This window comes from Chroicocephalus ridibundus, chromosome 1 (genome assembly GCF_963924245.1).
Source record: "Chroicocephalus ridibundus chromosome 1, bChrRid1.1, whole genome shotgun sequence".
Lineage (NCBI taxonomy): Eukaryota > Metazoa > Chordata > Aves > Charadriiformes > Laridae > Chroicocephalus > Chroicocephalus ridibundus.
The window spans coordinates 186,751,398-186,773,338 of NC_086284.1; the positions used below are offsets into that span (position 1 = coordinate 186,751,398).

Below are 21,941 nucleotides of genomic sequence, written 5' to 3' on the forward strand. Positions count from 1 at the left end.
TTTTTCAATGTTCAGCAATGGACCAATACTTCACATCTCATTCTTTGATACTACCCATTTTACATAAATTATCTGTTGTATTTTAAAATATAAGGCATATCTGAACATATCTGCCTATAAAATCTGTAAAATTTATCTGCACAATGATATGACATACTGAAGCAGTGCATTTTGTTACGTTCAAACCTCTTTGAAAAGAAAAGGATGCCTCACATGATTCAGACAGTATACCCAGTGGCATGAGACCAGCTTACTGGTGACCACTAAACACAGCATAAAACCCTCTACCACCCCCTTCCTCAAACATACGATAAGTTATGACTAAAGGTTATAATTGTAAAGTGAAGAAGCTAGCGTGCATTCTGCAGAATTTAACTGGATTCCTTTCTTCTCTCTGGAAAACTAAACTGAAAGTTACGTACTATGAGTATCTTGTACCTCCCTGTACAATCAGTCTTCTCCATGTGAATCTATTTTAGCAAAGTGACACATACAATCTGCATTTTCGTTTTGGCTCTAAATTCTTGTTTTCAAATTACTATTTACAAATTCAGAGAATAATTTATTTCCTGCTTCATCCAATGATCAAGGAAAAATGTGATTCATTTAATTAACACTTAAGTAATGCTTTTATCAAATTATATCGTAATTGTTCTGTTTTAAAGCGCATTACCTCTGCTGCAATATTTCCCAGCGTGTCAAGCCCCAACTGCCGTAGAGAAATAAAGTGACTATGAGCAGAGAGTAGCAGGAACCGAAGACAAGTACGATTAGCTGCCAAAAGTTTAACATTTCCCTCTTCAAAAGAAAGGTTACGTAAAATCACTGCGATCTGAAGTACCCGCTGCCCTTCAATATCATTAATGCCCAATTTGCGAGGTGGATGAAATAAGGATTCCCAAATCCATTCTTCCGATGGAATATCTACAAAGTAAATAAATAAATTTTAGTCCTTCCTTCACTGTATTTACCAACATATATGTATTAAGATTAGTCAAGATGTCTCACCTTGAGATTTGCTTCTGTCAGAAATTAGGTCACGGACTTCAATATCCTCAACAATATCCTTCCAAAACTGAAGAAAGAATTAAAACCACATTTAATTTCTAGGGGATTATATTTCTTTAAATACTAATTACTTTTATTTCTATTACGTAAAAATGGAAGAATATGAAAAGCACTGTTCTTTAGAAACTTTGTAGTACCTTGGTTCATCTAATAGTAACCACGTTTTTCACTCATGGGATGATATGCAAGATGTTCAGTACTCTAGATTAAGAAACTCTTCTTTCAAGCACCAGAAGTACACATTCATGATCAACCAACACTACCACAGTAGTACTTTGCTGAAGCACATACTGAAACTATATGGATGGTTTTCCACAAACAATTAGAAATTCCACAATTATAAGTGGAAAAAAAAGTACATTTCATCTTCCTCCACCTCCCACAAACAGTGAACTCCTAAAGCAGAAGATGGTGACTCCTGCTAGGAGTACAACTGTCAGATTTCTATCTGGAGAGACATTTTAAAGCTTCTGCTATGTTTTCCACATCATCATAAATCAATGAAAAGAGAGAAGCAACAACCACTGTCACCAAACACCTTTATAATTATAAGCAAAACAGAATGCTTCAGCAGACTGGAATTCAAATTACTTCACAAATATATGGCCTGATCTGTAAATGGTTGTTATGTCACTAGTCCTGTTGAAATTCAAGAATTAATCAAGGGATTAAGGTTCGCAAACTAAGAAAGAAAAAAACCTCATTGTGATGTATATTAATATAAAAATATATAATGATATATACGTTCTAATGTGTGTATTATAACAAAAATATAAACATTCATTTCACTAATAAAAATTTATACATTCCTTTCACTCACTGATGAAATACAGCTCCCGTTTTGGGCTATGATCACAGAATAAAACCACAAATAATTCTGGATAAAAAAGGAAGGATGGGAAGTACGACCAGCTGAACAGCAGGAGAAATTCTGCTATGCAAATGTAATTACTAAATTACAGTGTTCATACCAAGCTTGACACTATTATTTTCCTGAAAAATAGAATACTACAGATTTTCTAAATTGGAAGGAAAATAATTTTATTTTCCACTGCAATGCTGCTAAATGACATCCAAGTGCTGTTTAGTAAAGAGGATTGCTTGCATAGAAAGGATTATTACCTCATTTTAGCAAAGACAAGAACCGCCAGATAAGAGTCTAACTTCTTACCGTTTGCGACAAACAGATTTTTCTAATTAATACTGAGGCTATCATCAAGAGCCACAGAAGACAAAGGCACGTAGGTAAAATCTGCAGAATGTCCTTCATTTTGAGCTGCCTTTACTTTTAGAGAAGGAGAGTATTTAAGGAAGAGGCTTCAGTCATTAGTTTAAAAAGTACACAGAAATATACTGTCTAGAAATTTACCAGACAGACCACACTTTCCTTTAGGATGTTTCCCTTTGGAAAAGCAATGAACACAGTAAGCCTTCTCATTTCACTGCTACTTAAAAGAAAAACCACAGACGCTTTTAAAGATTAGTTGTGTAATCAGATAAGTATTTTTAAAAAAAGTTAATATCGAACAGAGATACTTAAATCCTACAAACTGAATCTCTCTGGAAGAGGCCAAAGTCAATCACAATACAGTGTTAAAACTGCTGTCACACATTAAATGTTAAAACAGCAACATCACATTTTGCTAGCTGAATCCTCCAATAATCCACTTTTCGTCACTTAAGTGTATAGTCCAAAATGAAACATTTAAAAACCTCTGGCAATATAAAGTCATAAAGGAGTAAATTTTTCTATCTGGAAGGCAAATCATCCTGAATTCATTCTCAAAGGGATGGAAAATGAGGATTTAAGTTTTTTGCAGATGAAGACAGTGCTAAAGATAAAGCCTCAAAGTACTATGGCTAAAGATGAAGACAGGAATATCTTGCTGGAAAACTGTACATCTCACCTAAAACTCACAGAATAAACAGATCCACGCTTAGTTGCTTGAACAACTGAGAAAGTCTCCCCTCCTAAAGAAGCAGTCTGTGAAAAAAATGCTAGTTGTCAGCTCAGATGAGATTATCTTTTTCAGAAAAGAACAGAACATGGCTCCTTTCTGTAAGTTAAAATGAGATACACACCAAGGCCCCAGATAAGGTTTACTTACACATAGCTGCTATTCTTCAAATTGTTTCATTATACAGTCATGCTGTGAGCATAAGATGCTAACCACTCCAACCAGAGAATTTTTGCCTCAGGATTACCTAGAGCATATGCACACGCCCTGTTACCTACGTGAAGCACACCAGAATAATGTGCATCCCCCACAGCCTCAGTTCCTCCGAGTCCTAGAGATCTGGAAAGGCTCTTAAAGCTCTAAGGAAGAGAATCTGCAGGACAGGACATGAATATGCAGACAATAAAACTTCAAAAAGAACAATTAAGAAAAATACATTTTTTTTTCCTCTAGAGTGTTTATTTCTACATACAGAAGCACTGTGGGTAATAACGTTCACCAAAGCCACTGCTTTACCTGCAGAAGTGTCCCAGAGGCTTTTGTTTGCTCAAAACTCTAGGTTTGCATTCCCAAAGTCAGCATCCATCATTGGTGTTTCGGCAACTGCAAAATGCCAACTGCAGCAGTAAACCAGGCTTCCTGTGAGCACTTTGCAGATTTTAAGATCTCAAACAGATGCTCCAGAGTCATCACCAAAGAACTCAGAAATATTACAAAAAAAACCTCAGAAATACTATCCTACATCCTCCATTCAACAAGCCAGTAACTTAAAACAGCTTATCAGTAAGTAATGTGTTCAGAAATCCAAGCAGCTAAGACGCAAACTATTGTGTATGGCATTTTAATATGTATGTGGCATTTAATGTATCTTTTTTAGAGATGGGCTGCTAATGATATAGAGGGGTCAGGATTTCCCAGGACTCTAGCTGTTGACAAGAATGTTGCAACAACAAATGTTGAGTTGTAAACCTGGTCAGTGTATATCACTATACTGAACTCCAAAACACCTGAAAGCTTTACCACAGATATAGCTGAGGTGAGTTCCTAGCCAAGGAAAAAGACAGCTATCTCTAATTATTTAGAAGGTAGAACAACTTTCCGTTTGATTCCAACAAGCTATCTTCTAGCATGCACCATTACCAGTCGACTGTCTCCTCCAGAAAAGTCACTGTTCAGAGAATGACAAACAGCTTGAAGCAACACTCTTGTGCACTGCATGTACAGTCAGTAAGGAATTAAAAAAACTGCAGTCAGCCTAGCCTATGACAATCAAAGTCTCAATCAGATTATCAGGCATAAAACCTACTTGTCCAAACATCTTATAAAAGGTTGGGTTTTTTTAGAGATGCTATGACAAATAGATTTCAGCTGACCTCCGTACAACCAATAATGCAGAGTCAATAGTGAATATGAATTCTGTATCTTTCACTCAGAGGACTTCAAGAAACCCAAAGCGAATTCCAGGACACTTAAGACCTCTTCAGAAAGAAAGAAAGAATGACAGAAAGTCCTTGATAAGACTTCTAGGAAGATAAATTGTACTTTCCATTCCTTAACTTGAATGATGAAGCTTGTTAATTACAAAACCCCTTACAACACAGTAGGGAAAAAACACCAATAAAAAAAATAATTGCACCTTGTTCTGAAAGTTATCCTCTGTGATTCTGATGAAATACAGATGTTTCCATACCTCAGACAAATCTTCACACTGGAATCACATGTCCTGCCAGTAAACGATCAAAAAACCCACCCAGTTCTTCTTGCAAAGCATTACCATTACCTACAGTGATCTCCATCTTGTACTTCTGAATAAAGGCGTTCAGATGTCTTAAGCTCAGAATGAATCTGCAGCCTCTATTCCTTTTCTTTACAAGGAAAGAGTTGGCCTGAATTGCCTTCTTTTTTGCATTTAAGCAGAGCAGTTTGATTGCTCTCAGTCCACTCAACATTTGTTTCCTGCCCAAGCAGGAAAGATCCCTGAAAAGGATGGGGGTGGGCAGAGAACGACGAGGTGAAAAATAGACTTAAATAACCTACATACAACATTCGTTATCTGTTACAAGAGGACAAGGTGAAACACAACAAAATTTTTGTTTGCCCAAAGGAAAGACAAAAGTGGAAAAACACAATTTAAGTCAAGCTTCCCGGGTGTTCCTTTGAAAAACATACATTGCAGAGGCAAGAAAAAAAAAATCAATTTAGCATCACAAGCAGTTGTTTATTCCCTACTATAAACTATGGATAGCTACAATCTGATACTACATATCAACAGAAATAAACAAGAAAGGATGAGAAAGTGAAGCTCTTTATCAATAGATATTCATATATATATATATATTTTTACATCATGATAACACAATGTAATAAAAATATAAAGCTAAAACTTGGAAGCAAACAAACAATGCTTGACTACACGACATCCAGATGCTAAGAGATAATGGACAAAGGTAAAGAGCAAGAAAGCCAAGTTCCTTTAGAAAAAGATGCACAGAGATATACAGAATTCACTGGAAATCAGATGAACCAAATTACTGTGCATAAAAACAATTGACATTTGAGCCCAGAGATCATATAATGTAGCAATGATCATGACTTCTTATTGCCCAAGAAAAATATGACAGCAACTGGAGTCAAGTCAGCTTGACAGACCACTGTGAGAGACAAGAAAGGCGACATTTGAAAAAATATTTCAGGCATTTAAATGTATAAGGATCTCACTCTACACGCTATCTGAGAAAGATTCAAAGAATAAATGCAAGTAAAGAAAATTATCATAAAACCTATAAAAACAAGAAAGAGTTGGACAACAAAAGAACAACTCCATCTGATGAGAAAACATCTGAGCAGGATGTCATCAGAGCTTGGGGATGGGGACAACAAAACGAGACACAAGATGACAGGCCAACTGCCAGTTATTCCAATCCTTAACTAAGGACATGCAGTCATTCCAACTAACTACAGATTTAAGCTTATTGACAGCACCAGGAAAAATCAAGAGAGGAGAAAGCAACAAATTAACATAGCTATAAGGGATAACAGCAGGTTCAACTAAAATGATATTAAAATTCCGACAATTAATGGAACAGACCCCGTGACTAGTGAAGACATTTGATTCAGTTTAGAGGGAAGCACTGTAGAAAGTAAGAAAAGATGTAGCGCTGCAGATAACAGAAATTATGAATTTTCCAAACTTTTTTTTATAATGCAGTGAGGATTGGAAGGGGAGGGAAGGGGAAGGTACTTGATTCCCTTCAACTGGAACAGTAGTGATGCTGGAGGACACAACTAATAGGGAAGCTCCTTTGCTTAGAAATATGACATTACCGAACTAGTAGACTGCTCTGAAAAAGATGATAATACTGCATATGTAAAGTAGAATGATTTTAAGTTAAAATCACAGAATAGCAGAATATAAAAATTGAAGTATTGGTGCTGAAACAATTGACAAATTCTTTATGATAAATTAATACAGAACTCAAGAGCTGACTGAATACCAACCAACCAACAGTTATTGCAGAGATATTTAATGGTGGGAGAAATACTAATGGTGATGCTGTACCACTCCTGATGTGCAAAGACACAGTACAATGAAGAGAAAAATAATGAAGAAAAACATACAGCCATCTTTCTTTACTGAAAACTAATTTAAAAATACTAATATGACTAAGAGACTTAAAAGTAAATCAAGCTTATTTTTAACAAACATTAAAAACTTTGACAAAACATTTTAGTGTAAGTACATAATTCTATAATTACGCCCAATACCTGTATAAAGACACTGAAATACAGAAATTAAAACACCTCTATAAAATCCAAAGTTCCAAGTCTACGTTCATATATTTCAATAAGCAGGAGGAAGAGCTTGGAAAAAAGTTAATAAGAGTAGCTATATCGATAAAATGTCAAATATTCTGAACATATCTCGTATATCCTTTGTATTTGTTTCACTGCATTTGAAAAGCTATTTTCAGGTAACAAAGACCAGGAGTTATTTTTTTTTTTATTTTTTAATAGAACTGACATACCAACACTTAAACTGATATTCAATTGCCAAGAATCCATGTTTATCATTTCTCTGTGAATCCTGTATTTAACCCTGAGAATCATTTTCAGAAGGGCTTCAAGACTTCTAATATTTCTCAGCAATTCCCATCCCCCAACCCCAAAACTCCAACACATGAAAAATCCACTATGGTCTGAGGGTAACGTTTACAAACTCAACAAAACTTCTATCCATCCAATTCCTATTAACTTAGAATTCATGTGTTTAAGAAATTGCTTTCCCCACCCTACTTTCTATGGCTCTCTAACATTCATGTGTTCATGCCATCACTATACTTTAACTTATAATTCTTAATTTTTCCTCTCACACTTAAAAAATCTTTTACATTTTCAACTTTACACAAATTTCTAATCTGCTGCCATTATAGTAGAGAAACAGACTGGAACAATAACCTTACAAAAAACCAAGACACAAACAACTGGCAGCAAAATAAAAAAACCCAAACAAATAAAGAAGAATTTTTTAAAAGATAATGTGAAAAGTGAAAGGAGGGAGACACATTCAATAGCCATTCTATTAATCTTAAAGATGTAAAAGCAAGTTTTAAAAAAAACCGAACAGATACATAATCTCTTCCATGCCAATCAAATATTTCTCTCTTATGTCACGAAGCTCCCATAATGCTTCCCCGATTTCTGTTTTGACACAGCCCCAGCTGCAATACAAAATAAATTACTTCCAGTAGTAGGGTCAAACAAATGCTTGAAGTAAGATGTTCTGAAGAATCTGGATTCTTGGCATTAGAGATATTTTTAGATCTGGTGCTAGTTTCTGACATGCTTTCAGTAGCATTTCGCTACCAAGTGGTACTATACATGTTGTAATGTTTAAAAATAGATCTTGGAGAGCATCCAAGTTTCTTATTAGTAAACCGTATTGCAGTTACAGTGGTTCTACTTAACACTTTGTTAAAAACATTTATCAGAACCATCTGTCCTTATCTATCACAATTACTTAAGTTTATATAATTAATGGACATATAATAAATTAGAATTCTGTGTAATTTTAAATGTTTACAGATCTAGACGTGGCGCTTGCTGCTGCTCTGGATCAGCAACAGTCTGTGACAGTTTAGGGTGAAGTCAACACAGAAGTGCTATGTGCTTTTAAAAAAAAAAAAGAAACCAAACCAAAATACAACCTACAGTACTTCTGGACATATTTTTCAATAGAAAAAGGAAACAAAGATTACGAGCATTGTTGGGGGGTTTTTTTTTGGGTTTTTTTTGTTGTTTTGGTTTTTTTTTGTTTGTTTGTTTTTGGTTTGTTTTTGTTTTTGTTTTTTTTTTACACTTACCTTCAGCACACTTGAACCACATTTTCAAGTTCGTATACTAGCAAATATGAGAGTTTACCTTTTTTGTTCTTAACTTCACCTACGAAATTCTGGTTAGGGAATCTATTCACTGATATTTCAGCAATACTTATCATTTAACTAACACTACTATGGTCCAACTTGTCCCAAAATTGAGTTACATAAAAATAAACCAAAAGACACATGGAAAAAGCTCCTAACAAATATTTCTCTATAACACTGATAAGACATTTCAGTATATGAGACAATTAAGGAATTGAGCATAAACCTGGCTATGAGTTCACAAGGATCTCAGCAGCTTATCTCTTCACATTTTTACTTAATAGAAAGCATAAGTCACGAAAATATATTTTAATCTAGATTTCTTCTATTTTAGCCACATAAATAATAATCTGAAATTCAATTTAAAGAAATTGTGTATCATAGCAAATATGCTGAAATGTCAAATCTCTTTCAGCCATAATAAATTTCATGCTCTCATTTACCTCAAAATGCTCACCTAGAGTATAGAGGAAGCATTTATAGGAAGAAACTTAGTTTTATTTTTACCTCATTTCATTACTTGTACTGTAGATCATGCCCTCTAGTGGAAAGATAAAAAAGCCTTGTGCAAAAATAGTTTGAATGAAGCAAACTTGCAACACTGCTTACTTATTTAAATTTGTCCTGTGCTTCTTATGTTATGGACTTAATTTTCATAATCCAGAATGTTCCTTAAATCATGATGGCAGTCTTAAAAAAAAAAAAACAAAACCAAACCAAAACAAAAAAAACCCACGCAAAACCAAACCAAACCAAAAAAATCTAAAAACAAAAACTCCAGCATTGTTTTCGCTTGCTAAGTATGTTGGCCAGTTTTCCTTTTCGTCATATATATTAGCTTTCTTACGAAAAGAAACATGGAACGTCTTTATTCATTTGCCTACACTTATTTTTTCTTGATACAGTTCTTCCTCCTTACCCAAACGTTTTATGACGACTGATTCAGTATCCTGTTATATTCAAATCAAAGGAATAAAGTTGAGAGTAATTTAAAAGACAGATGCTAGTATATCTTATAATTTTCTACCTTTTTAAAGGATTTGATACCCACTATATGCAGCTTAAAATTTTAATAATTTTTAAATTACCTTAACAAAATCTCTATCAGTTTTCTCCTTCCATTCTTCTCCAAATACAGCAGAAAATGATCCTAAAGCTTTAAGCATAAAAAGCAGAATTTAGTAAAATAAATTAAAAAAAAAAATCAACATTTTTTGGTTTGATTTTTACTAATCCATAAACTAAATAAAGATTAAACACCACTACAGACTCTTCCAGGATTACCTTTTCATTAAAAAAAAAAAAAACCAAACCTGCACTAAATTGCACAAACCAACTGAAATTTCTATCACTATTGTAAAACTGCAGTGGGAGTTAATTAGTCTAAGTTGAGAATAAGTAGTCCATAAAGAATGGACTAGTTTGTGAACCATTTAAAAAACACATGTGAATCTTTTCCATAGCTCTTTTCCAGGAGACAAGATGACTGCTCAGTTTTCTACCTCACATCAACAACTGTTTTCCATGTGCACAGCAAAAGCTGTAAACACTACTTTAGTAATTAAACAAATTCCCACTAATGTTTTCTAAAAAACATAATAGTAGCAGTGAGATTTTTGACAGCACTCAATTGAAAGTCAATATTTAACCAGGAAGCGTAATGGATGTTCTTGCATGTTTGGTGGAGCCACTACCACAAATTGTCTAATCATTACTCCTTGAAAGCAGCTTGAAAGCACTCTGTCTATCTGACTCAATACAAAAATAAACTAATGACACATTTAAGTTACTCTTAAAACATTTTGGTTCATAATGTTTTATTGTTTTGAGCAAAATGCTATAGATCTCAATGCCAAGACCACATCAGCTCTCAACTCACAGAATCCAAACCTAGGCTTACACCGCACTCCAAACTGAAGATACTGTGTACCCCCAAAACCCCCGGGGCTGCCGTTTCACATGCAATATAATTGTCATCTCAAACTTTACAGGGGGAAAGAAAAAGCTGAAGACATATTTTTCTTGTTACCTAGAAACAGTGCATTATAAATACTAATAATGATAAAACCTTAATTACAGGCAAGCCAAACCTAGCCCCCACATTAAATAAAGATAATCAGCTATCATTTGCACCTGAATTTATCATGACAGTATTTTCATTCTATGTGAATTTTCTAATTACAGATTTCATTTAATCACAAAACCTGACAGATTTACCTTCATTATTTATAATAAAAAAGCACGTAAGCATTTCAAATCAAAGTGTCATGCTTCAAAAATAAGTAAACACACCCCTCCTTTCTTTCCCCGATTCGTCCCAATTAGTCCTCCTTATGCTGCCAGTGCACTCCCTGGATCTATCCGGAAGATACAATCAGGCAAGATAAAAATGAAGTTTTCCCCAGGAAATGAAAAAAGTAAGCCCCATTACATGCTCATTGTTCCTCTCAGCTTCACCTCAAATATTTTTCAATATAAGAAATACTAATACAGACCATTTATGGAACAAGCCTGTGCTGAGAGTCCAAAGTAAGAACTTGAGAAAACATTGTCTACCTTTGCAACATCCAAAAAAAAAAAAAAAAATCATTAAATAGCAATGTAAAACTTGATTAAATTATTTATAAATTCCTAAGTCCGCAGAAGTTCCATCAAAAGAACAGGGGAGTGATAGCAAACTCAAAAATCTAGAGAGCACGCATTCTGGAATCACTAACATGCAGGGCTAAGTTTCACTTCAGCTTCCTTTCAAATATTTTTTATTTGAAAGTTCCTGTTACTGGGCTAGATGCAAACACTAAATGACCGAGACCTAACCATATCTGAAGGGTACAAGTACAAACCAAAAGCGTTGACAGAGAAGCGAGAACACTAATCCAATACTGGGGAGAGGAGGGGAAGCTACAAATCGTTATGTAAAAATGCTAATGATTTAAAAAAAAGAAAATCCCAAACCACCAAACAGTATACAATGTCTAACACTGATTCTTCCCCAGAATTTTAAACAGAATCTCTGACATACCATGCCATGTCTGTGCTTACGTATGCAAAGTAGTTTTATACTCAAACAGATATGATCATCTGTACTAGCAGACTTAAATATACTTAGCTGAAAAAGCTCATTTGAGCAATTTCTTATGGTGATAATTTCTGGAATTCAGTATTAAAAAAAAAAAAATCAGTACATAAAACCAGTAAATACTTTCTCCTCACCACCACGAGACAGGAGCTATGCTGTTATGATTTTAGGATGGTTTGGGTTAATTTATTCTTTTTCCCCTCTCCTTGACAGAAAGACAAACAAGCAATTAACAAAGAACAACTTGGCATGGAGGTCACACTGAACAAGTCAGAAAACTTTATTTCACATATTAAAAGTATTTTGATGGAATAGACTCTCTTTTAAAATTTATATGCTAATGCGTATTAGTAATTCTGAAATTCAGATTAAGATCTTAATCCCTTCAGTTTTGTATTCCGAATTTCACTACAGCTGAATGTGTAGTGAAGTATGAAGATAAAAATCTCAGTGGGTCATTTTTTAGAGACTGCCCTCTGATTTTTAAATTTGTGACTGCTACTAGAAAAGAATTATGAAAAGTCAGCATGGTCTTATGAATTCAGAAGAAAGCAGTAATACGCTACAAGCAGATGGAAATCCAATGCTCTAAATTTGAGAATCTTGAACAATTAAATTCTATCACTGAAAAACTAATTTTAACATGTCACTAAATTGTTAAATACCACTGTTTTGAATTAATTATCTTAAAAAGTATTTGTAATGTCTGATAAAAACTGTAACTATGGACAAGGTAAAAAGGAAAACTAAATCTATTACAGTGCAATAAATTACAAACATTTTAATTATCAAGGGTTGTGAAAGATGCTACAACTAGTATTGACTTTCTGATGCAAAAACATGGTTATATACTTACTGTCATCGAACACCCCAGCATTCGCAAGCAGTAAAGTGATGATTTTAGGGTCCTTTTCAAGCTGCATGACATGCTTGCTTTCATTTGAAAGAAGAGTACATACATTAATTGCAAAGTCCACTTCATTTGGGAGTCCAGATAACAGTGAAAGCACCAATTTATTATAGTCATTTGGTGAGTTAAAGTCCATAGACAGCCCGTAACTTTGACGAAGGTAATCTAAAGAAAAAAAAACAAAACCAAAAACGTTTTCACAGCTAAATTAATTAATATTCAGACGATACATTAAGAAATATTCTTATGAATGATAAGTATTTTTTAGATAAGTTTATTAATAAAGTATTGTGGGTTTTAAGAAGTTTTTACAGTATTCAATTTATTTTTTTTCCATTAGTCTGGCCAAAATGCTGAACACATTCTACTTAGCTGCGTACCTTTCTAGTTAGGTATTAATTCCTTCATTGTCTCCAGAATGAAATCCTGGAGTATGTTCTCCCAAAAGAAATGCTTTGAAAACGCAAACTTTAATTAAAGCAGAATAAAATTGTAATACAATTTGGAGTCACTTTCTACACAATGAATTACACATCCCTTCCACAGAGTCCACCAGTTTCTGATTTGTTTATTGGTTCAAGATCGATACTTCTGTCTCTAAATTACAATGGTGTTGATTCTGGCTCCTCACGCGTGTCCTTTACTCCTCAGATTTTAAAGCTTAATCAATTGTATGCTCAATTTAGGTATTTGGCTCTGTAGAGAAATGACTGATGTGACAGCAACACAATCTGCAAATTTTCAAGGTACATTTTTTTGAGACAAGTGACTATTTAGCCCTACTTATTAGAAAGAGAAACATTTGTAAAGAAGAGAAATAGGTTATGAATTTTCATATTTATTTTGTTTTGGTTCACAGTTGCAAGTTTTTTCAGTCTATTAAATTAATAATTTGAGTGACCCACAGATTTGATGATTTTAATAATATTGTCAATTTATCTACACACTATTTCTGTAGCCTGTCCAAATATATATTTTATACATATATGTATATGGGGGAAAAAAATAATAGTTTTCCTCAAAAATTTACCTGACACACTGTGTTGCTGGTAGTTATAGGAAGTTGGAATTGCACCAATAGGAAGTTGTGGCTTTGGATTGCCTGGTTGTACCTCATCATCCTCCTCCCCAAAATGATGGACTTTTTCATACTTTTCTAGATAACTGGAACAAAAAAAAAAAAAAAAAAGCAAAGATTTTGAATATATATAGTACAACTAAATCCTTCATCCCCCCAAGAGCTGAACTGCCAAACGAAACAAACTGTACAAACATGGAGATTTACTGGAAACTACGGTCGAAGTGGTATAAAACTGAAAACGTGAGTCAGACTGACAACAGGTGATACAAAAAAAATGCAGATGTGTGGAATTATGGATTTAGATATTAAATTTCTTCACATTTCTCAACAATTCCTAGCTAAATTGCAACTCATTGAGCCCTCTTGTCACTGAGTCCATTTTTTCCAAATCAGCTTTTGCTACTCAAGATAACTCTGCAGGTAGAAGCAACATAAAAATTCCTCAGTGCTGGTTACCGATACACATACCACGGTGAAGTCCAGAAAAATACTTATTTCTTTTTTGCCTCACCTAAAGAGAAACAGTATACAAAGTCCTAGCAATTACACAAGAGTAAGAGAATCCAGGGAAAATGAGAGCCACAATTCAGGATCAGAAGTTCTGAGCCATGGCTCCAGCTAATGACTACTGGAAATCCCTTTGAACTCCTTAAGAAAAATAAATGCTGATATACTGTACGCAGAATGGACCGCAAGCACAGAAGTTACGTATACCAAAAGTAAACAGTCTGTCAGCTTAGTAAATTAATTATCTCAATTAACAGTTCATTTAGCATTAAAAACCGTAACTTTCGGAAGTTTCTACACTCCCATACAGAAAGCCAACTTAAAAAGCCCACTGTAGCCTTAACTTCATGCTGATACATAGTTGTAAAACCCTTCATCGAATTATGTCAAGATCAGAAAGCTGCCTAAATTTACAAACTTTCATTGTGCTGAAAACTGATAATATCAAGCCAACTAAATAATAATAAAAATATTGTATAATCAGGAAATAATTTAAAACATTTACCTTCCTCTTTGTATATGTTAAAAACATTTAATGGGGGGGGGGGGAGGGGGGAATCGAGCTTTTGGTATAATTTTTGTCAGTAGACACTGAAGTCATTAACTCATGGTGAATCAGAAAGATTTTAAGAAAACGGTATTCTCATTGACCTCTGTGGAATACTTCACATGCATTAAATTACTAATTATTTCTTGAAGCGAGATATCAGTGACATAACCATACTTTTAAAATGTTAGCAAACATATTTTTTTTTTGTCCAGAAAATGGTACATTCCAGAAGGAAAAAATTTCAGAGTTAGTAAGGCGTATCATGGTGTACCGTATCACATGCAATTAGGATTCACGCCTGACTAGTGGTTAGGATATTCAAAGTCATATATATGTTATTGTTATGTGAACCACTGCTATAGCACCCTCCTCATTATGCAGACTCTGGAGTGAGTTAAGGAGTCAGCAAAAATTTTCACCGCACTATCATTTGCTTTTAGGGATACTGATAGACCAAAACTTAGATTTAAATATTGTTGTTTTTTATCTTTAAACTAGAAATCTTCATTTATGCTAATTAGGTTCCAATTTAAAATCTGAAAAGAGTAAAATCCTACAAAATTAAGTTGTTTATAATGTTTTAAAACTCATATCTCAACAGCCTCCTACCCACAGGGTTTTAAATCTAAATCCTAATTTTTCTCTTCCACTAAATTTTCCTTACCCTTTTATCCCATGTCTTTCCTTTACCTTACATCTCATATCCAAAGATTAAAACCAAATACAACCCAAAGCTTCTATATAGCAAAAGGTGATTCTCAGCATATGAGCAAAGATACTACTCAAAGGAGGAAAAATAAAATAGTGCACCTCCCTTTAGGAATTTATTTTTTGTTGCATGAAAATGATCAGTTAGAGAGCCTGATCGGCGTATTTACGTAACTGTTTTATTATTTTATATCCTCCTCGCATTTTACCAGAAGTAATACCACAGCTTTATTCTGCTTTATTATCTGCTTTCAGCTACTCAAACTTTTCCTTTCATTCCGATATCAATGAACTGTCAGGCACTCCATAAATGAACATCACATCACTGAATACGGCAATCACACACACACAAAAAGATTAGATGTGACAATTTCCATTTTCCATATTATTGTTTACTTGAGAACTTCTTAAACATTTTAGGATAACTTAAAAAAAAAAAAAGGTTTTTATATATACATGTACGCGTATACACACATGCACACACTGGAGAGCATGTTAGAGCTCAATTCAGAACCATGCTCGAGCTCTGCATGGGAGATTAATATTAAATATAGTACGGGATTAAGCAATTTAGAAGTAGTGAAGAGAGAAATACACACACTGTGGAATATAACTGATAAAAAGATTTTTAAAAGCATGAAGCTATAGCAGCATAGCCAAACATTCAAGTGTACAGTCAAAAATTGAATTCCTGGTGAATAATGCAGCATGCAATCTTACATGCCCCGTAACTCCACGCATTCTAAAGTATATCGTTACTGCTTTCTCAAAATAACTGTGTAGATACCCTAACACAGCTACAAACCCAAGGTTTATTGGATTAAAACACTCATCTCCAATCGTGAAAGCTAAAAATCCACGGGTTTAAGTGATCTAGAAAGTATTTTATTCTTCCAGTTACAGAAGCATTTATTTAAGGCTCATTGTTTTGAACTATGTACACCTACATACTGCCTAGCATCTCTTCCCTATTCTGACCATTCTGAGCCCAGAAAATATTGCAGTAACTGAAAAAATACTAGTGGCTTATGTATTCTGACAGGCCAAATTCCCACCCGTACGCATTAGTAATTGGTATTTTAAGATAAACTTAATAGTGGCTTTTAAAATTCTGAGAAGGAACACACTTGTTCAGGATCCTGAACCACGTGCAAGTCTAACAGTATGTAGGACCACAATATTTCCAATTTACCCTGGTCCAAACTGAACCATGGGGACAATTAAAATACTTCCAGTAAACACTGCTCACTGCAAAAGTGTAGTCTTCTACCAGCATTTGTTTGCTGTCTTTCAAAGAGTTCAGTAAAATCAATGAATCTGCCATCATTGCCGTCATCATGGTTTGAATAAATGAGTTCGTACTGTAACTGAGGTGACCAATGTTGAAAAGATGATTTCACAAAACTAGTCTAACTTCTGATACCAAGTCAAAAGGAAATCTAAAAATATAGAACTGATCTTTCCTACACATACACAAATATATGCTTTGCTTTGTACTCATACGAGATCCATCAAAAGCTGTTGGAATTAAGGAAAAGACAGGTCAAGGAAAAGACACTGCCTTCACAAAGTACTGAATCAGATTAATCAAATCTATGAATAAATCCAATCCAGTTAAACAGAACCTACACAAATGTGTCTTTATGATCAAGACCTAAAGGAGTAGCTCAGAGACAGCTTGACCCTCCCTCCTTCTGACCATCCAGTCTCTCACTCTTCAGCGAGCTCATTTAGCAAACGAAGAGGATTCTAGGTTGGCTTTCCACTGACCTTTTCAAACTGAAACAGGGTGAGAAGAACACTAGAGCTGACGCAGGGGAAACAGCTGTACACAGCAAGAAGATGATGCACATGTGCCATTCCTATGCTGGCAGAAGCCACGCTGCCTTAGTTTGTCTAATAGGACGTCAGAAGTGCTGTGGCTGTATCTAATTTCCTCATATTGTTGGTCGGAGTCAGAGCTTAAGCTTAGTGTAAAGCATTTCATTACTAAATGTAAGATTTCATAAGAATATTTAATAAGATGAAATAAAAATCCCTATACAGAAACACATACAGTACTCAAAATACAGTTTGCAAATTTACTACCATCTTTTTCTAGATTTGTCCCTTCTACCAAGAATGAATCGCTATTTAAGCATTAAAAAAGCCTTATATATCATAAAATAATCCATATTATTCCATAATTTAAAATACGAATACTGAACCTTGTGCTTTTTATTAGAGCTGAAGAACATGAATATCCTAGATGTGCTTCTCTGTTAATACCTACTTTACTAAAATGTGTTAAAACAGGTCTGCCAAACAGAGAAACTCTGAAGTTTCAAAATCTAGTTTCCTTCTTCCCTCTCTGAAAACAAACACATTGTCTCCCACTCAGTTCGATTTTGGGGGTGGGGGGCAGAAAAATTTTGTGTATAAATTAAAAGACCTTTGCAAACTAAAAGGGTCATAATTTTGTTCAGTGTTGACAACTCTCATGAAGTTCTCACAAATGTCTTATTAAATACTTCACAGGAAACCAGGATTCAAATCAACCTTAAGTGATGATCTAATAAAGCAGGTACCAACTTTGCTTTCATGAATTCTCAGTTCTTTTTGTTGTTATTTAATTTACCGAAGTGCCACCTCTTCAAAGAACAGTCCCTCTTTCCTATCTCACCTCAAACTAATCGAGTTTGCTGAGGAAAAAAACAACCACAAACAACAAAACGTAATAAAGAAAGTCCCCGACAATCCCAACGCATCAGTTACAAAGGCTAAAAAAAACCAAACAAACCACATGACAAATAGAAAGCCCTTCCCCACTTCTAACACATACACATAGTGCTAGTTCAGAGGGAGGATGTTTCACTATTTCTGAATCCATTGAGTTTAAAAGCACTGTACGACTGAATTTCAGCCATAATAACCAGACCTTAATAGACTGCTTCAGTATGATTCCTTTACGCTATGTAAGTACAGACTGTTTAGAGACAGCTGTACAGACCTCAATCCTCCAAACCCTCCTTTTGTTTCCTGCAGAGAGAATGCATGACCTGGAATTTTAGTGTAGAGAAGGAGCTTTGTAAATTAGCTTGTAAATGAGCTTTACTAGTCTTAAATCCTAATCTTACCAGTCTGGCATACAGCTACTATGCAAACAGCAGCAGAGTTATCATAGAGACAGGTCTTGCTCTAAAGATACAAGAAATTTAAGAATAACAAATGGAGCTTTTCTATTACTGAAACACAGTTGTGCAAAAGCTCATAAAGTATAACCAGATAGTTGCAAAAGGCTAATCGCATGCTTCGAAACAAGTTAAATCTGTAGCTATAGACTAGAAATGCGTGCTTTGATCACAGAAATTCAGAATGCTTCCTTAATTTAGCAAAGTCACAGGTGGTACACACATCAACAATACAGGTCTCAATCTTTTAATTTCAATGCCAACTGAACAATTAGCCCCTGAAAGAGAAAGATGCAGCTGATATATACAAAAAAGAACTAAAGCAACTAAATGAAGGATGGGAACAAAACTACTAATGAAACAAGCACGGTATATGGGATATAAAAGTTCCAAAGACATCTGAGGGAAAAAAACCTAAGCATTATGTTGAAGCCTCGGTGTCAACGGAGTAAAGAGGAAAACTGCCTTCATACATACCCTGGAAGGTGTTCCACACTGTTAGCACAGCATCTTGAACTGGTGTTAGCCCAGTGCACGCATGATCCAAAGTACTAAAGAAACCGAAATTTAACGAAACCCAGTGGCAATTTACTCCTACTCCCTCTTTTCAGCTTGGATCATGCCTCTATTCTGAGAGACTTAAAAAAAAAAAAAACAAAAACAAAACCAACCAAACAACAAACCAACCAAACAAAAAAGCACAACAAAAAGACACCCCCCCAGAAAAACCCCAAACAAGCCAACAACAACAATCCTGCCCAAAAAAACTCCATCAAAACACAGACATGCATCTGGTGAATAGCTAGAACTACAGGATATGCAAAGTATTGAAATATGTGAAAATACACGGGCAACGAGAAACATGTGAAGGCCACCTACTTTTTGAAGGGCAAATGATTTCAATGCTTTCTGAAAACTTGGTTAAGGTTCCCTTGAGTTGGAAATCAAAAGATAATAGCCCTTTGAAAATCAAATTCACATATTACACATTCTATTCCTGTGACAGAACTTCAGTAAGTCTTTTGTTTCATTCAGGTCCGTGAGAAAATAAGTTCTATGAATATGGCTAATATTTTTGTCCATTAAAAATACTTATTTAAATAACAACACAGTTTTTTATTCAGTCAAGTTAGTTTCAGGCTTGTTTTCAGACGTTTGGGAAAAAAATACTACTAAAAGGAAGTCTACACTAGGTACAGCTAGTGGCACGTAGAATTTGCTATCAACAGTAGCCCTGAATGGGCTTACAGTATACTGCAAGCTCTTAAGGTAGGGTTTGGGGGACATTTCTGGTACCTTTTGAATCTGCTTCTCGCAAAAGTGGAAAATCTGAATAAAAAAGCATCTAGACTTTTAGATTACAATGGTCTCCAATTGAAAATTTAGAGTACATCACATACTCCCTTAGTATTTGTCAACCTATTTTACGTATTGGTATAAAACATGGGGCTTATTTGGATATTTTGGCTCTCTATACCAGGACACAGTAAATTTGCCAAATATATATTAAGCTAGTGCCTGGCAAAACAGCAAAGACACCACCAACCATCACAGTCCAACTACCAATTCCTTATCTTTGTATTTGTCTGAAGGAAAGCAGGTACCACTCCTACCACAGCTCTCCATCTGATTTTTCTTGGAATGGTCTTTTTGGCAGCGTTATTAGCAGAGGACCAACATGAACTTGCTCCAATTCTGTTAGCATGAACACCTTCCATTATGAAGCAAGACAGACATGCTCTTCCTGCTCATTCTCCTGCATCCCCTCTCCCCATCTGCAATCCTATCAACAACAACATCCTAGATAATCATGAGACAAAATCCTTACTGTAATCAGGATTTCACACTACTCCATATTCCAGTTTATGTCACCCTAACTTAATTGTTGCATACTGTCTCTCTTTGCCCCTAATTCAGCATGACTCTTGCCCTGATCTAAAGGACTAAGGAATTCCGTGGCAGGAATGCTATGTCAACTACAAAATCTGCAGAATAGGAGCCCGTGCTTGGGTTAAGCAATAAAAGTAACTAAAAATATTGGAGGCAGCAGGAGAAAAAAAATAAAATTAAAAGCTACCTATTATTGTAAGATTTTGAACTTAAAAAAACAAATACCTCTCAGGCTTCCAATAACATTCCTCCCTAATATACCTGCAGGACACTGGTACTTGCATTGACACGTGGTTCACCCAGCTGTACATCTAACCTCCTTACAAGGGACAACTCAAACTTGTGCCAATCAAAAGCTGCAACCTTTTTAAAAAGCTAACATCTTTATCAGACAATCCATTATAGTACTATACCATGAATCTATGCCTGTTACAGTTCCTTGAAAATCTGATCCATTTATGTATCCTAATAGCAGGCAGCACTTCAATCACTGGGAAGGCTGTTTCTCAGCAAGGCCAAAGGGCTTATGCTCGCCTCTCCTGTTGCTAGCACACGCAGTGGAGATTGGTGCCGCACTCTGGAATGAAAGTCCTGCTCAGAACCTTAATGAATCTGCTGCTGCAGCTTCCTCAAGTAATGTCTAACTCATTTTACTTATCTCATAGATGTTTGCTTACAAACCTCTTGTCTCAGAAGTTAACTAGTGCCTGGAAACACCAAACTCAAACCGCTTCAATGCTCTGCTCAAACTTTTAGCATATACCAACAAGCTGCCTTAAACTTGTATCTGATCACCAGTGTCATCAGCAGTCTCTTCAGGGCTTTTTTCCTTGGCTCTGAGGGCACCATGAATTCCAGTTCAACAGTTACAGGTAATTATTGTCAGAACTGATGCTTGCAGCTGAATCCTTCAAAACAATGTCTGTGTGGTTTTTATCTCCATGTTGTCTAACTCGGAAGCCGAGTATCTCGCACATAAAGCATCCAGTGAAACATTCCACGTGTGACCCTCAGCAGTACTTCTTTGATTTCTGGCTTATTGTGACCACCTAATAAGACAGGCTGGGACATCAAGACTCTGTACTTGGCCAGCTTGCCGGATGAGTAGGAAACTCCAACAGTTGTGCTTTTCAAACATCTGGCCTGGTGCTCCACTACATGGCTGCAGAATACTGTCCTCCAGCCTGGGCTGGCCTGTTCCAAAGTCAGTTCCCATCCAACCCCATCTGACCATAAGCATAATTCCCAGGACTCCACATCTTCAGCCTCCACCCTGACATCATTCCGTCACACATTAGGAGAATTGTGAGCAAACTCGGAAGGCCCTGTGCAGATTAAACTTGGTCTAAAACCTTTATACACATCCATATAAGAACTAAGATTGCATACGCTGGAATTTAAATGCGTTAACATTTTGTAACACAGGTGATGTAAGATTACATGATAGATGGTCCAATTTGTGGCTTGCTTGAAACCTGGTTAAAAAAATTCTTAACCTACCAAGAAGCCCTTGTACGCAGAAGAAAACCAAATACATACCTTCACTATGTTCTGAGTATTTGTCAAGGTAGGATACATTATTTATTGTTAGAAAAAAAAA

General features: G+C 35.3%; 1 protein-coding gene across 2 annotated transcripts in view; it reads right to left on the reverse strand.

Annotated features, from left to right (window-relative positions):
• The window catches only part of ARID2 (AT-rich interaction domain 2), a 106,333-nt gene that overhangs the window by 31,765 nt on the left and 52,627 nt on the right, over positions 1–21,941 (reverse strand). For both annotated transcript variants that reach the window (XM_063323099.1, XM_063323098.1), the window contains 5 exons: positions 13,466–13,599; positions 12,382–12,600; positions 9,535–9,602; positions 1,009–1,075; positions 674–924 (listed from right to left, as the gene is read on the reverse strand). In XM_063323099.1, the coding sequence (XP_063179169.1) occupies positions 674–924; positions 1,009–1,075; positions 9,535–9,602; positions 12,382–12,600; positions 13,466–13,599 (739 nt within the window). The remainder of the gene's footprint in view (positions 1–673; positions 925–1,008; positions 1,076–9,534; positions 9,603–12,381; positions 12,601–13,465; positions 13,600–21,941) is intronic.